The sequence below is a fragment of the Salmo salar genome, chromosome 01, assembly GCF_965601325.2.
Source record: "Salmo salar chromosome 01, fSalSal1, whole genome shotgun sequence".
NCBI lineage: Eukaryota > Metazoa > Chordata > Actinopteri > Salmoniformes > Salmonidae > Salmo > Salmo salar.
Window position 1 is genome coordinate 173832211 of NC_138291.1, and position 16833 is coordinate 173849043.

Sequence of the window (16833 nt, forward strand, 5' to 3'; positions counted from 1 at the left end):
AGCATGCTGCCTGGACCAGTACTGTAATATACTAGTGGAGAACAGCATGCTGCCTGGACCAGTACTGTAATATACTAGTGGAGAACAGCATGCTGCCTGGACCAGTACTGTAATATACTAGTGGAGAACAGGATGCTGCCTGGACCAGTACTGTAATATACTAGTGGAGAACAGGATGCTGCCTGGACCAGTACTGTAATATACTAGTGGAGAACAGCATGCTACCTGGACCAGTACTGTAATATACTAGTGGAGAACAGCATGCTGCCTGGACCAGTACTGTAATATACTAGTGGAGAACAGCATGCTGCCTGGACCAGTACTCTAATATACTAGTGGAGAACAGGATGCTGCCTGGACCAGTACTGTAACATACTAGTGGAGAATAGCATGCTGCATGGACCAGTACTGTAATATACTAGTGGAGAACAGCATGCTGCATGGACCAGTACTGTAATATACTAGTGGAGAACAGCATGCTGCCTGGACCAGTACTGTAATATACTAGTGGAGAACAGGATGCTGCCTGGACCAGTACTGTAATATACTAGTGGAGAACAGCATGCTGCCTGGACCAGTACTGTAATATACTAGTGGAGAACAGGATGCTGCCTGGACCAGTACTGTAATATACTAGTGGAGAACAGCATGCTGCCTGGACCAGTACTGTAATATACTAGTGGAGAACAGCATGCTACATCGACCAGTACTGTAATATACTAGTGGAGAACAGGATGCTGCCTGGACCAGTACTGTAATATACTAGTGGAGAACAGCATGCTGCCTGGACCAGTACTGTAATATACTAGTGGAGAACAGGATGATGCCTGGACCAGTACTGTAATATACTAGTGGAGAACAGCATGCTGCCTGGACCAGTACTGTAATAGATTAGTGGAGAACAGCATGCTGCCTGGACCAGTACTGTAATATACTAGTGGGGAACAGGATGCTGCCTGGACCAGTACTGTAACATACTAGTGGAGAACAGCATGCTGCATGGACCAGTACTGTAATATACTAGTGGAGAACAGCATGCTGCATGAACCAGTACTGTAATATACTAGTGGAGAACAGCATGCTGCCTGGACCAGTACTGTAATATACTAGTGGAGAACAGGATGCTGCCTGGACCAGTACTGTAATATACTAGTGGAGAACAGCATGCTGCCTGGACCAGTACTGTAATATACTAGTGGAGAACAGGATGCTGCCTGGACCAGTACTGTAATATACTAGTGGAGAACAGCATGCTGCCTGGACCAGTACTGTAATATACTAGTGGAGAACAGCATGCTACATCGACCAGTACTGTAATATACTAGTGGAGAACAGGATGCTGCCTGGACCAGTACTGTAATATACTAGTGGAGAACAGCATGCTGCCTGGACCAGTACTGTAATATACTAGTGGAGAACAGGATGCTGCCTGGACCAGTACTGTAATATACTAGTGGAGAACAGCATGCTGCCTGGACCAGTACTGTAATATACTAGTGAAGAACAGGATTCTGCCTGGACCAGTACTGTAATATACTATTGGAGAACAGGATGCTGCCTGGACCAGTACTGTAATATACTAGTGGAGAACAGCATGCTGCCTGGACCAGTACTGTAATATACTAGTGGAGAACAGGATGCTGCCTGGACCAGTACTGTAACATACTAGTGGAGAACAGCATGCTGCATGGACCAGTACTGTAATATACTAGTGGAGAACAGCATGCTGCCTGGACCAGTACTGTAATATACTAGTGGAGAACAGGATGCTGCCTGGACCAGTACTGTAATATACTAGTGGAGAACAGGATTCTGCCTGGACCAGTACTGTAATATACTAGTGGAGAACAGGATGCTGCCTGGACCAGTACTGTAATATACTAGTGGAGAACAGCATGCTGCCTGGACCAGTACTGTAATATACTAGTGGAGAACAGGATGCTGCCTGGACCAGTACTGTAATATACTAGTGGAGAACAGCATGCTGCCTGGACCAGTACTGTAATATACTAGTGGAGAACAGCATGCTGCCTGGACCAGTACTGTAATATACTAGTGGAGAACAGGATGCTGCCTGGACCAGTACTGTAATATACTAGTGGAGAACAGGATGCTGCCTGGACCAGTACTGTAATATACTAGTGGAGAACAGGATGCTGCCTGGACCAGTACTGTATTATACTAGTGGAGAACAGGATGCTGCCTGGACCAGTACTGTAATATACTAGTGGAGAACAGGATGCTGCCTGGACCAGTACTGTAATATACTAGTGGAGAACAGCATGCTGCCTGGACCAGTACTGTAATATACTAGTGGAGAACAGCATGCTGCCTGGACCAGTACTGTAATATACTAGTGGAGAACAGGATGCTACATGGACCAGTACTGTAATATACTAGTGGAGAACAGCATGCTGCCTGGACCAGTACTGTAATATACTAGTGGAGAACAGGATGCTGCCTGGACCAGTACTGTAATATACTAGTGGAGAACAGGATGCTGCCTGGACCAGTACTGTAATATACTAGTGGAGAACAGCATGCTACATGGACCAGTACTGTAATATACTAGTGGAGAACAGCATGCTACATGGACCAGTACTGTAATATACTAGTGGAGAACAGCATGCTGCCTGGACCAGTACTGTAATATACTAGTGGAGAACAGCATGCTGCCTGGACCAGTACTGTAATATACTAGTGGAGAACAGGATGCTACATGGACCAGTACTGTAATATACTAGTGGAGAACAGCATGCTGCCTGGACCAGTACTGTAATATACTAGTGGAGAACAGGATGCTGCCTGGACCAGTACTGTAATATACTAGTGGAGAACAGCATGATGCCTGGACCAGTACTGTAATAGACTAGTGGAGAACAGCGCGCTGCCTGGACCAGTACTGTAATATACTAGTGGAGAACAGCATGCTGCCTGGACCAGTACTGTAATATACTAGTGGAGAACAGGATGCTGCCTGGACCAGTACTGTAATATACTAGTGGAGAACAGGATGCTGCCTGGACCAGTACTGTAATATACTAGTGGAGAACAGCATGCTACATGGACCAGTACTGTAATATACTAGTGGAGAACAGGATGCTGCCTGGACCAGTACTGTAATATACTAGTGGAGAACAGCATGCTGCCTGGACCAGTACTGTAATATACTAGTGGAGAACAGCATGCTGCCTGGACCAGTACTGTAATATACTAGTGGAGAACAGCATGCTACATGGACCAGTACTGTAATATACTAGTGGAGAACAGCATGCTGCCTGGACCAGTACTGTAATATACTAGTGGAGAACAGGATGCTGCCTGGACCAGTACTGTAATATACTAGTGGGGAACAGCATGCTACATGGACCAGTACTGTAATATACTAGTGGAGAACAGCATGCTGCCTGGACCAGTACTGTAATATACTAGTGGAGAACAGCATGCTGCCTGGACCAGTACTGTAATATACTAGTGGAGAACAGGATGCTGCCTGGACCAGTACTGTAATATACTAGTGGAGAACAGGATGCTGCCTGGACCAGTACTGTAATATACTAGTGGAGAACAGGATGCTGCCTGGACCAGTACTGTAATATACTAGTGGAGAACAGCATGCTACATGGACCAGTACTGTAATATACTAGTGGAGAACAGCATGCTGCCTGGACCAGTACTGTAATATACTAGTGGAGAACAGCATGCTGCCTGGACCAGTACTGTAATATACTAGTGGAGAACAGGATGCTGCCTGGACCAGTACTGTAATATACTAGTGGGGAACAGCATGCTACATGGACCAGTACTGTAATATACTAGTGGAGAACAGCATGCTGCCTGGACCAGTACTGTAATATACTAGTGGAGAACAGCATGCTGCCTGGACCAGTACTGTAATATACTAGTGGAGAACAGGATGCTGCCTGGACCAGTACTGTAATATACTAGTGGAGAACAGGATGCTGCCTGGACCAGTACTGTAATATACTAGTGGAGAACAGCATGCTGCCTGGACCAGTACTGTAATATACTAGTGGAGAACAGGATGCTAGTCTGTCATGCCAAATGCCTCCCACTCTGTTCAATTTGGGAAAAGGGCTCTGAACCGGAGGAGAAGTACTTTACTGTACCTCCCTACACTGCATAATGAATTAGGATCCTGTTAGAGGCATACTGCTGCTGAAACTCTCCCAGTCCACTTCTTACCTGCACACCTCTCTTCTCTCCTTATCACGTCGCAGGGAGAAGAAGAAACGTGTGAGAATGGCAAACGTTTTACGTGAAATGTGCATTCCCTCTCGGCGTTTGCTCAAAGTTTGCCTTTCATCTCCCCCCCCGGTGATATATTATACAGAAAGCAAACGACTTCATTTCAATCAGTCTGCCAGTCTGAAGGAGGACATTTGGCTCGTCTCTCATTCGCTAAAGCCAATTAGTGTCCGTAGAGAATTGGGGCTGCTCTTAAAAGGAATGGTTGGTATTTGATGTATTTCACAAGGCCAGTGTGTGTTACTGTGCTTTTCCCCCTCCACATGAAAGCAGGCCATGGAGACCACCATCTCCTTATCTTTCCACTGACAGTAACAGTCTTTGATCAGACAATGAGACGCTATTGAGAAATTGCACCCCAGCTTAGATAACGCAAGATACACAAGCCCTTATGCAACTTCCTGACAAACTAGATGAAGTCCATAAATCATGATATCCGACATAGAGGCACAAGTATCAATATTGCTTTTAACTTTCCACGAAACGGCAGCTCACTCCCAAATTCTCTGTAGTCACTTATTCATACAACACCCGGTATTGTTTCCTCTCTAACTGTATAATGAAAAGTGTTTCCCAGCTTGTTTTTCTGGTTATTTGCATTTTATTTGATAAAGAATGGCCATTTTTTTAATTTGACGTGTCTTTTGGGTTGTATTTTGGTGTTATGTCTCTTCTATCACCTCTGTAGATCATTTATATTCTGATGTTTGATGATCGAAAAGGGGAAAAGCCAGCAAATGTAGCTATTTTCCTCACAGATCAGTCAAGAAAGTGTGTAAGTAACAGAGAAAAAAACAAAACCCTGGCTTTCAAGCTCAAATGTCTTTGTTTGCTTCAGTTGTTGCTCTCAATGTACTTACAGAGGAAGTTGCCGAATCCTGTTACTTTATGGGCCTCCAATTTTACAACACATGGTAACACTCGCACACACAAACCTACTCTGTGGAGCACATATATGTATCCTCTGTTCACATACTGTTCAGCTTCTAAAAGAAGCATATTCAATTACTAATGGTACTACTGTCACTCCTTCCCTAGAGAACCCCTGGTCAGCAGTAGCATTTGTCATTATCTAGGTATTGAATTAGCATTCAATAACATTTCTACAACATACAAATGACATTTTGCAGCGTCATCTTCACAGCCCAATCAGCCAGCCCAAGAAAAACAGTGGCATTGCCCCCCACCCCCTTTCCTCTCCTCCCTCAGGCAGAGATCAATAGATTATCACTAGTCTGCTGTAGCCTGCCACTTTGAGACAGTGTCACAGAGGAGCTGTCCCAAAGAGCAGTGCTGAACCTCTCTTTCGCCTCCGCCTCCTTCTCTCCCCGTCCTTAAAGACCACAGTAAACAATGAGACTGTGCATGCAGCACTAATGATAATGGAGCTCCTCCCTCCCTCTCCTCCATTGAATGACTGACTTCCTGCTCATAGTTCCATTATAGGCACAAGTTGTATGGGGCAGAGTGTGTGCACACAGGTATTTTAACCGGGAGACGAATGAGCCTCTACCGCGGGCACCAGGCTGGCGGACAGGGAGGCGAGGAGAGCGAGCCAGGGCACTACTTTATTCTATCCCCTGTAAATGACTCAGGTGCTCCTTTTTTATATCACATCAAAGCCAGGGAAAGGAGCCAGGGCGGGCACTATCCAGGGACTATCCAGTGGCCATTTTCTACATTTCGAAGCCCTCCATATGTTCCACCCTGAATGACTTGACAGACATGGAGAGTTTAGCTACAGCATAATCTCTGTGTTGTCTCGTCCCTGCCAGTGATCCAGCGCTCTGACAGGATGAAAATTGCCCTCTATTTAAAATCCCCTCATTGTTGGAGCGTCAGCAGAGATGGAAGCATTATTGAATTCTAGCCTGCTCCTCTTAGACCTCTACCTGTATTTGTTAATAAAAGTTGTGCTTGGCTGTTTTTGGCAAGAAAAAGCACATTCTCATCTCCTAATGCACTGGTAACCTTCTGCCTGCCAATAGGCAGTTACTCTGGCTGGCTTTGAAGTGTACGCTGGGATTTTACTAGGTCAGGTCCCTCTGTCTCCTCTTCTCTGACATAAATAATGGATTGAACTTCCTGCAAACGACTGCATGTAAAAGGAAAAATTAATTTATTCCCATTTAGCCGGCAGAATAATTACCACAGGCGAGGGTGTCCGTTTTCATTTAAGATTAGAGGCACATTACTGATTTTCTGCACTTATTGGAAGAATCTACATCTCTTAACGGTTGTACCGGACACGATTACTTCTTGGATGAGAGTTTTGCTTTCAAGCGTTTGATACACCAATGACCATTATATAAGGAGTTGGAGGATGAAAGATTCCACAGAATGTTACAAATATACCCTTTGGTCTTTTGATCAAGTTCAGAAACCACATTTTAAAGTGGACTACCTTCTAGCCAACAGTGGATTAAACATTCATTGTCTTGAACTATTTTGGATGCACTGACCTAAAGAACACAAGGACATTGTTGTGGTCTACCTTAGGATGATATCTGGCAATCCAAGAATAGTTGGCAACACCTTTTGGTTTAACCTTTGACCTTGACTAGGTTTACTATAATCTGACTCCATCCAATGAATTAGTTTGACCTTACTGCAGCTGTTGTCTGTCTGTTGTAATGAAACACAACTGACTGGTTCAGTGTGTGAAAGTCATTTACCCAGAATATGTCTCTTTAGATATTCCTGAAGTTTTACTGTGTCCTCAAAATGTGTATGACTGCAGTTTAATGCTACCCTTTAAATTCTACTTGCTTTATGTCACATTTGAAATCTTTCCTCTGGTGTCTTTCATCCCGCTCATTTGAAATGCATGTTCAGTAGCCCCCCCCCTTCCCTCTGTCGTATGGTCTGTGTCATCTTGAATGCAATTTGACACCCTTGACAATTTTTGTGGTATTAGATGATAAACTATCCCCTCCAAATTGAGTTTATTTCATAACGGCACCTGTGATATGATTCCATAGATACATTACATTTACATTTTAGTCATTTAGCAGACGCTCTTATCCAGAGCGACTTACAGTAGTGAATGCATACATTTCATACAATTTCATACATTTATTTTTTTTCTGTGCTGGCCCCCCGTGGGAATCGAACCCACAACCCTGGCGTTGCAAACACCATGCTCTACCAACTGAGCTACAGGGAAGGCTGATAGACAGCTCTGCAAACCAACTGATGGAATCTGTCTCCACGCCGACTATCTCTGTCTCCACGCCGACTATCTCTGTCTCCACGCCGACTATCTCTGTCTCCACGCCGACTATCTCTGTCTCCACGCCGACTATCTCTGTCTCCACGCCGACTATCTCTGTCTCCACGCCGACTGTTTCTCTGTCTCCACGCCGACTGTTTCTCTGTCTCCACGCCGACTGTTTCTCTGTCTCCACGCCGACTGTTTCTCTGTCTCCACGCCGACTGTTTCTGTCTCCACGCCGACTGTTTCTCTGTCGCCACGCCGACTGTTTCTCTGTTCTGTCGCCACGCCGACTGTTTCTCTGTCTCCACGCCGACTGTTTCTCTGTCTCCACGCCGACTGTTTCTCTGTCGCCACGCCGACTGTTTCTCTGTCTCCACGCCGACTGTTTCTCTGTCGCCACGCCGACTGTTTCTCTGTTCTGTCGCCACGCCGACTGTTTCTCTGTTCTATCCTGTCAGTGACTCACCATGCGTCATTCAAATCACTATGCCTCTATGGCATGCGTTTGGTCCTAGGTACGAGGTGCTATTGAATAAAAGATACCTCTAATGATCAAATGTGTGGTCCACTGTGGCTCAGTTGATAGAGCATAGTGCTTACAACGCCAGGATAGTGGGTTAGATTCCCGGGACCACCCATACGTAAAATGTATGCTCGGATGACTGTGCCACTTTGGATAAAAGCATCTGCTGAATGGCATTTATTTATTTATTATCAAGCATCTCTTTTTAAATAGCATAAATGTACTGTATAGAATCACATGATGAGAATATCCATTTGACAGGAAGCCACTGTAATGTCCTATAGATGCCATTTCTGGTATTCATTCCTTTTGAAGATTGAAGAGGGTCATTTGTGTGTCAATAGGAAGTGTGTCATTGACCTGACCGTGGTCCTCTTCCTGGTTAAACTTCCCCCTCTTTCGTTTGCTCTCTCTCAGACCGTTAGTCTTTGGATTGTCCTCCCAGCCTGTTAGCACCGAGGGGGGGCTTAACAGCTCACTGGGGGATTTCTCCACATCTATCTGTCGCTGCTCAGGACCGTTGGAAGATTGTGCTTAAAGCCAGACATGCAAAGTGTGGATTTTGTGACCAGTAATCCCAGCTCCTCTTACATTGTGGCAGACGTGATTCGAGGGCCAAAGCCAATACTCCTGGGCCGTGTGACAAGCTAGCCTTAAGTGTAGTAAATGGAGAATGTATTGTGCCTTTCTGAGCTGTGCTTCTGAATAGTTAGAAGCTGATCTGTTGAACTGGTTCTCTGTCCCATGCATTAGCAAGATACTGTGCTTGCGATTTACTATTCAGCCTGTCCCAAACTGTTTAACTTAAAGTAAGGTGTGTGTGTGTGTGTGGTGTGTGTGTGTGTATAACTCAAAGTAAAGCATATGAAGAGATGGTCTATGTATAACTTGGTGTGGTAATACATGTATGAGTAAAGTAGTCCACTAAAGATGAGTCTTATGGTAATGAGTGGTCTGACCTCGTAGATAGGTATAACATCTGAGTTTTATCCATCTGAAGGTACCGTAAGGAGTCCCTGTGGGAAGGGGCTCTCTCTGCGCTAATGACTTTGGGTTTAGGACCAGATTTAGTGGGGTTACATCCCAATCCCTTTTTTGTTTTGACTGGATTGTTCAAAGGTCAGATGTCTAGCCTTTTTTTCCCCACACAGACACGCTCCAAAGCTGAAAACATGAAGACGTGTTATATTGAATTTAGATAAAAGATCACAGCATGCCAGGCTGTGAAACTGGACCACGTTCGGCTATGACAAAACTGTATTCATAATGAGAGTATCTAGATGGTGATGGACCCACGACTCCCTACTGGGTTATTTTAATGGAATGTGTCTGTCTTCTGGCTTTAACTCTGATTTTAATTATTATATATACTTAAGACTTTTAATTAAAGCCCACTGGTAATGCTTTTGGCAACATGTAATGCTAGTCTGTTCGTTACACACTCATTTGGATTATGATTGGTGTGGCTATGTATGTTTTGAATAAAATGTTGATTTTCTCGCACTCTTGATATACCTCAAGGAGTCAGTTCCTCGATGGTGCCTCAACGTTGTCTTAACGTTGTCCTTTATCCCCCTGAGTCAGCGCTACAAAGCGACCTAACAGTACATGTTGAAAAATAAACCAAAAGTTTGGTAAATCAGGTGATTGGTATTATTTTCTTTGACAATGACTGAAATATTACTTCAGTAATTTTTTTCCTTTCATTCACTCCAATGAAGGAAGATTCTGAGAGGAGCCATAAAACAATAGCTCATTTCCCTTGGGACGGATCAAATGTCTGTTCCACTGGCTACCACCCCTTGACAAAAAAAACCTTTTGTATTAACATAATCAATGGCCCAGGGAGGGAGGGAGGGGGGGAGGGAGGGAGACGCCAGAGCCGTCTGTTTGCCTGTGATTCGTTGCCATTCCCCCTAATTGGATCAAGTACGAACTTGCTTAGCTGTGTGCTTTGTGTTCAGACTGGTAGCAGCCTGAGAAGAGTGCGTGGACAATACCTAGGAGAGCTCTTGTAGGGAGAGGGAGAGGGTGAGAGAGAGCGAGGAGTGTAGTGGTGAGGAGGAAAAGGGGAGTGTCCTGAATTGTCTCTCCTTCCGCGATGTACGAGCGTGTTTCTCTCTCCACTAATTATCTGTTTCTCCGGCACTGCTGAGAGGAAGGGCACCTGCTGCTCCCTGATGATTCAGCCCCTCTAGGCTGCTGCTTGAGCAGACAAACAGACCGACCGACAGACAGACGGCATGTTGCTCCTGCCACTGCAGTGCCGGTCTGCTCTGTCCCATCTGTAGCCGCATCCTGCCAATAGCGTTTACACAGCAGCCGGCTCCACTCTTCAAGTCCTCAGGTGAGTGAGCGCACTACTGGTCCTGCCCAGGGAACTGAACCACGCAAGAGATCTAAGGGAAGACACCTCTTCTGTCTTCTACTTTTGTTGTAGCTCAGAATTTGATGTTTCTATTTCTGGACTTGTTTTCGTGTGTACACGTTTCCCGTGAGAATGTCGTGAGAGCAAACCTGCGAAGAAAAAGTCTTGTCGGTTTACTTCCCAGACGTTAACAAGGTTACCCCACACTGCCGTGAAAAGCATCCTCCTTCTCCATCTCCCACCCAACCCCCACCACTGTGATCTGATAATGGACAACACACTTTACGATACCAGCCAGCTGCCGTGCTCTTTGAGTTGAGTACAGGCGTCCAGAGATCCTTCGGTGTGAGAGAGAGAGGGAGAGAGAGAGAGAGCACGAGGGAGGATGACTGAAGGAGTGGAGGCAGTGGACTCCTCCGCCGGGCTGGTCGTCCTTCCCAAATCAGCATCCCCCACCCTCTCCTGCGCCGATCGAGGACGAGCCCCAGAGGAGGCGGAGTCTGCAGCAGGTGGTGAGGGTGGGGAGGAGGGTGTCGATGGAGAACCAGCAAGGCCCCTGGGATTCTTGGGCTTGGCAGGGACCTGCTGTGTGTGCATAGAGATGGAACAGGTGCGTGGTTGCCTGCGCTCAGAGAAGATCTGCATCCTCCCCATCCTGGCCTGCCTGCTCAGTCTGGCCCTCTGCACCGCCGGCCTCAAGTGGGTCTTTGTGGACAAAATCTTTGAGTACGAGCCGCCCACCCACCTGGGCCCAGATCGCAGAGGACAAGACCCCATCTATGCTGACCCCACAAGGGATCTGCCATTGTCATTTCCCCACCCCTCCTCCCCCGTCCCCACGGCGACAACCACCACCACAGGACAGCCTGAGGTCATAGTAGAGGGAAAACCCACCGGAGTGACTCAATACACCCCTACCTCTGCATTGAGGTACCGCACGGGCCCGCCCACCCCAAAACCAGTGAGCAAGGGAAAACCTACCGCCTACTCCCAAACTACTGTGGAATCTAATGACATTATTGTCCCCAAGTTCTGTAAGTACGCCACACTTTGTAATTCCTATGTATTTTAGTTTGCTCACAGTTGACTCTTGTCTTGAGTAAATACATTACGTTTGGTCTGTGTTGTACTGAACTGTGTCACTGACACATGTAAGAGCAGAAGAATTTGACAGTTACAATAGCCTTTGACGTTTAATCTAGAAAGGATTGTGAACTTTGGTGTCGAATTAAGACAAAAACACACAACTATTAACTACAGTAAGCACGTGTCTTTTAAAAAGGGAGACACATAATGTAGTCTGATGGTGCACGTCAACTGTCGGTGTTGAATTCCAACAGCATATTGAATACCAGCAGGCAGAAAGGAAATATCCATGTGATACTATTCAGTGAAATAGTCCAGTGTACCCTACGGCGCAATACACAACCCAAAAAGGTCATTACCTCGACATGTTTTTAAAGCATTTAAAACGTGATGCTTTTCCTATTGTGCAACACTATGCTCAGAATAATAGTGCCTGTAGCTTAGCCCTCTGTCTGAAAGCAGACATGCTGTGAAGTGTAGCGCTAGTAGCCGTGACTAAGCTTCCGAAGAATTACCAGCCTGTGTAAGAAACAGAAACTCCCTTTCAAAACCACCCCAGGCAGTTAGTGCTAATAAGATCAAATATTAGTTGCTACTGCATAAACATGTCCCTTACCACAGCTGTCCCGTACCACAGCTGTCCCGTACCACAGCTGTCCCTTACACCACATCCGATGCAGTAAACCGTTGTGATACCATGCTGGTTCTTATTTCTTATTTCCCTTAGCCTCCCACAAACAGAATGCATATGTTCTCGTCTGCATATTTGAAATTAGCCCATGTTGACCAGGAAGTGAGCAGCCAAATGCTAGCCGCCTCGTGATTTCCAGTCATTTCCAGAAAATATGAAAAATCAATAGCTGATGATGCACGACTTCCTAAAACTAAATGCTGCGGTGCAGTGGGACTTCCTCCTGCCAGGCCGGAGCTCCATTTCAAGGTCAGAGCCTGCTGGAGACTAATTGATTCCCCCTCTATCTCTGAGCCACAGAGAAAGACAATCCCAGTAATGCTATCTGACTGCTAAGCGGCTCTCTACCATGACTTTGCAAGCCACCGAGTTATAACTGCTGGAAAGCTGCCAGACTCTACCGGTACTTTTGTCCTCATGCAGCTTTATTCCCTGTTCCCCGTGAGATTTTCATTGAGGCTGTCCTCATTTCAGTCAGGTTGATGGTATTTATATTTGACCTTCGGTGGTGTGGCTGTGGGTCTGAGTCTACGGGGTGGCGTGGGTCTGAGTGAGTTGGGGGAGATATTGTGGTTCTTTGTGGCTTCCTTCCCTAGGTGCATTTCCTCATGCAAATTCGCCTCCAGAGTAATTCATTCACACTTGACGATTGTTCACTGATGTGCCTTGAGATCTAGAACTAGTGATGGTTACCATACACAGCTGGCCAAATCCTAACGTGAGAAATATGCACGTAAATCAAACTCCGTTTTTTTTGTGTGTGGGGGGGGGCATTTTAGAAATTGAAAGACCATTGTAGCATGTCTGCTTCATATGCATTAGTCAAATCAAGGGCTGCTCTGAGGCAAGACGCTCTCCCCTTTTTCAGCTGCATGATCAATTGTTCGGGCTTTAAATTGGAAATATGATCGCCTGCTTTGGTCATCTCAGACCTAATCAATACCAAGAAAGCAGGTCAGCTGTCCTACCAGGAAGCATGGGAAAAGTGATAGTGATTTTGTATTTGCCTTCGACACATTGAGCAAATTAGAAAACGGAAAGGAAGCTAATGAATATGCCAGTACGAAGGCCATGTCAGTCTATGTAGAGGTGTGTCAAACTTGTCTGCCAGACATTCCTAAATGACTGCATGTGTGTGTAAGACCACCTACAACACACATGTAATTGTTCTGCAAAACCTTTCACTGGAAATGAAGTATTAATGACTCAATGTTTGAAGTGGTCCCGTGGTCCTGTGTGGCTCAGTTGGTAGAGCATGGTGTTTGCAACGCCAGGGTTGTGGGTTGCAACGCCAGGGTTGTGGGTTTGTTTCCCATGGGGGACCAGTACGGAGAAAAAAATGTATGAAATGTATGCATTCACAACTGTAAGTCGCTCTGGATAAGAGCGTCTGCTAAATGACTAAAATGTAAAGTACATGGCATGCTCCGCTGGTTGACTATACCTATACAATCGGTGCATCCTCTTTTACCTAATGTTCAAATGCACTTTCTTTCCCCCTTGGATGTTCCCTTACAGCAATCTTTTTGGCATTCCATTTGGGTTTAGGCTGAACTGAAATGTTTGGAACTGCTCGTTTTGTCTTCATCCCATTGTCACAATTCCCTTGCTAATTTGGTTTAGCCTTAAGTTAAAGTAACTTCTTCACTCGAGTTCTGTATAATTGAGTTATTTATATTAAATATGACTCTCTCAGCAAAACTCGGCTTTGGAGTGCATTCACAGAACAGAAGGGCCTTGGCCTCACTTTGACCCATACTCTCCCAGTGGTCTTTCCTGTTCTGTTTAAAAAGCCTTTCATGGCTAAATTGTCCCTTCAGCTATCTTCTCAACACAGTCTCATCAGGAAACAGTGTATTTACAGTAGCACAGCAGAAAATGAATCTCAAGCTAAGCTAATGAGTTATTCCCCATAGAGGCCAGAACTCAGTAGGCAGTAGGTATAGGAAGCCATCTTGTTTTGAGAGAGCCAAATACAGACTTTTGCAGTATGTATTTTCTGTTTCCATTTCCACATGAATCATTGTGGCTCATAGAGAAGAGCTGATATACCACTGATATACCACCCTCCATGATCACAATGCTGAGCTTAACAGGCTCCTGTAGTGTTCACTGTTCGATACATACTGTTCTCCATGTATCCCACTGAGATTTAATGTTAATTACAAACTAGGTGGGTTGAGACCTGGATGCTGATTGGCTGAAAGCCGTGGTATATCAGACCGTATACCATGGGTAAGACAACATTTATTTTTACTGCTCTAATTACGTTGGTAACCAGTTTATAATAGCAATAAGGCACCTCGGGGGTTTGTGGTATGTTGCCAATATACCACGGCTAAAGGCTGTATCCAGGCCCTTCGCATTGCGTCGTGCGTAAGAACAGCCCTTAGCCATTGTATATTGGCCGTATAGCACAAATAGGCATGGTTACATTACGTAATATAATGAATGTTAATGACATGAAGTGGAAGAACTGGAAGAGGGAGTGTGGAGAGGAAGAAGTGGGTCTAATAAAAAGTAGTTGCATTTCATATGACCACTGTGAGATGGGATTACTTTTCATAATTCAATGGCACCAGGGTATTAGTTAGTTTCCACTGAGCTAGTTTATAAATTGGCCTAAGCTCAGCTCCATATCAACAAGCTTCATTACTTTACTGATCTGCTGAATAGCCACAATTCAGCCTTTTATATTCTGCTTTGCAAAGTTCAAAGTTACAATTCTTTTGACTACATGGACACTTTAACCTGGGTGGAGTTTTGCAGTTTTTCTCGATTTCAAACGGAAACAGTGTTGGGTGCTGACTCCCTGACATTGACCTTCAGTCTTTGTGTTCTCTACAATGACCTTGAGATATGATGTTTGGCTGAAATTGGTCATACTAGTCTTCCCTAACCTAGGCAGTGATTTGATTTGACTTTCTCCTTGACTTAAAATTGGATGTCAATAGCAAAACTTAGTATACATTTTAGTACGATGATAAACCAGTGGTACTGTGATGAAGCTACAGGACCATCCATCACATCGTTTTTCTCTAGTATTAGAGATTACCAGTGGTACTGTGATGAAGCTACAGGACCATCCATCACATCGTTTTTCTCTAGTATTAGAGATTACCAGTGGTACTGTGATGAAGCTACAGGACCATCCATCACATCGTTTTTCTCTAGTATTAGAGATTACCAGTGGTACTGTGATGAAGCTACAGGACCATCCATCACATCGTTTTTCTCTAGTATTAGAGATTACCAGTGGTACTGTGATGAAGCTACAGGACCATCCATCACATCGTTTTTCTCTAGTATTAGAGATTACCAGTGGTACTGTGATGAAGCTACAGGACCATCCATCACATCGTTTTTCTCTAGTATTAGAGATTACCAGTGGTACTGAGATGAAGCTACAGGACCATCCATCACATCTTTTTTCTCTAGTTTTAGAGATTACCAGTGGTACTGGCAGCTTGCAAAAACAACAGTTTTCCAGATCTACCTCTTACATTTGTCATTTAGCAGACACTCTTATCCAGAGCAATTGGGGTTATGCGCCTTGCTCAAAGGCACATTGACAGATGTCTCACCTAGTCGGCTCGGAGATTCAAACCAGCAACCTTTCAGTTACTGGTTCATCGCCCTTAACCGCTAGGCTACCAGCCGTCGTCGCACAATTATCATTATATCCCAACATAGCAATTAGTGAGTTGTCAGCTCGTACTGAATAAACAGTAAACTGCTTTCATTCTGTTGGCAATCCAGATGTCTCCATCTGAGATATCAGTGGGCTCTTCCCACCATCTTAGAATGGAAACATCACAGTTCCCATTGTGTCTCTGACATGTTATACTGTAATATTCTGGATGAGTGTCCTACTTAAATTATAAAGCTCTGAGGAAGAGTGGGAAAATGAGAACTTATTGTATTCATAAAAGTTACTGAAAACAGAATAAATAACATATATTTCTGCCGTTTTATCTCTTCTCTGACGTTTTTGATGAATAAATGATCTTAGATAAGTTCCATCAATGTTTCCTTCACCCGGCCCTCTCCACGTTGCTCTCCACGTTGCTCTCCACGGTCTGCTTTACTGTGCTCTTGTCGTTAGGTGGTTCACATGGACGTAATGTCAATGTTTTAGCAAATGAATGTCCCTCTTTATCAGCTTGGATACTCATCTGAAGACGTATCATCCACAGTGGGGCGGCAGGTAGCCGCTCTAACCACTAGGTTAGAGCGTTGGGCCAGTAACCGAAAGGTTGCTGGATCGAATCCCAGAGCTGACAAGGTATAAATCTGTCGTTCTGCCCCTGAACAAGGCAGTTAACCCATTGTTCCCCGGTAGGACGTCATTGTAAATAAGAATGAGTTCTTAACTGACTTGCCTAGTTAAATGAAAAATAAACAGTGCATTGTGTATAATTAATGTAATTGGAATAATCAACCGAAGGAAACGTATCATCATTTTTTATAGTTGACTCTGCAGGGGTTCTCAAATTACTTGAACTATACGATTTCTTTATTTATTCTGTTTTCATTAAATTTATATAAATACAATATGTAAAATTGTCTCATTTTTCCACTCCTCAGAGCTTTCTAATTTAAGTAGGACACTCATCCAGAATATTACACTGACTCATTTAGCGGAAATCCTCTTGCAGTCTATTGGTGGATCTCCACGA

The 16833-nt window shown here is 44.6% G+C and overlaps 1 protein-coding gene across 6 annotated transcripts in view; it reads left to right on the forward strand.

The window, feature by feature from the left end:
• Window positions 1–16833, forward strand: part of nrg1 (neuregulin 1) — a 167343-nt gene that overhangs the window by 110605 nt on the left and 39905 nt on the right. Inside the window, exon 1 of one of the 6 annotated variants that reach the window (XM_014144465.3) lies at window positions 9977–11411. The exons of 4 other annotated variants lie outside the window; for them this stretch is intronic. In XM_014144465.3, the coding sequence (XP_013999940.3) occupies window positions 10763–11411 (649 nt within the window). In that variant the 5' untranslated portion in view covers window positions 9977–10762. Of the gene's footprint in view, window positions 1–9976; window positions 11412–16833 lie in introns of those variants that run through there. One more of the 6 variants, XM_014144472.3, reaches the window with a different exon arrangement.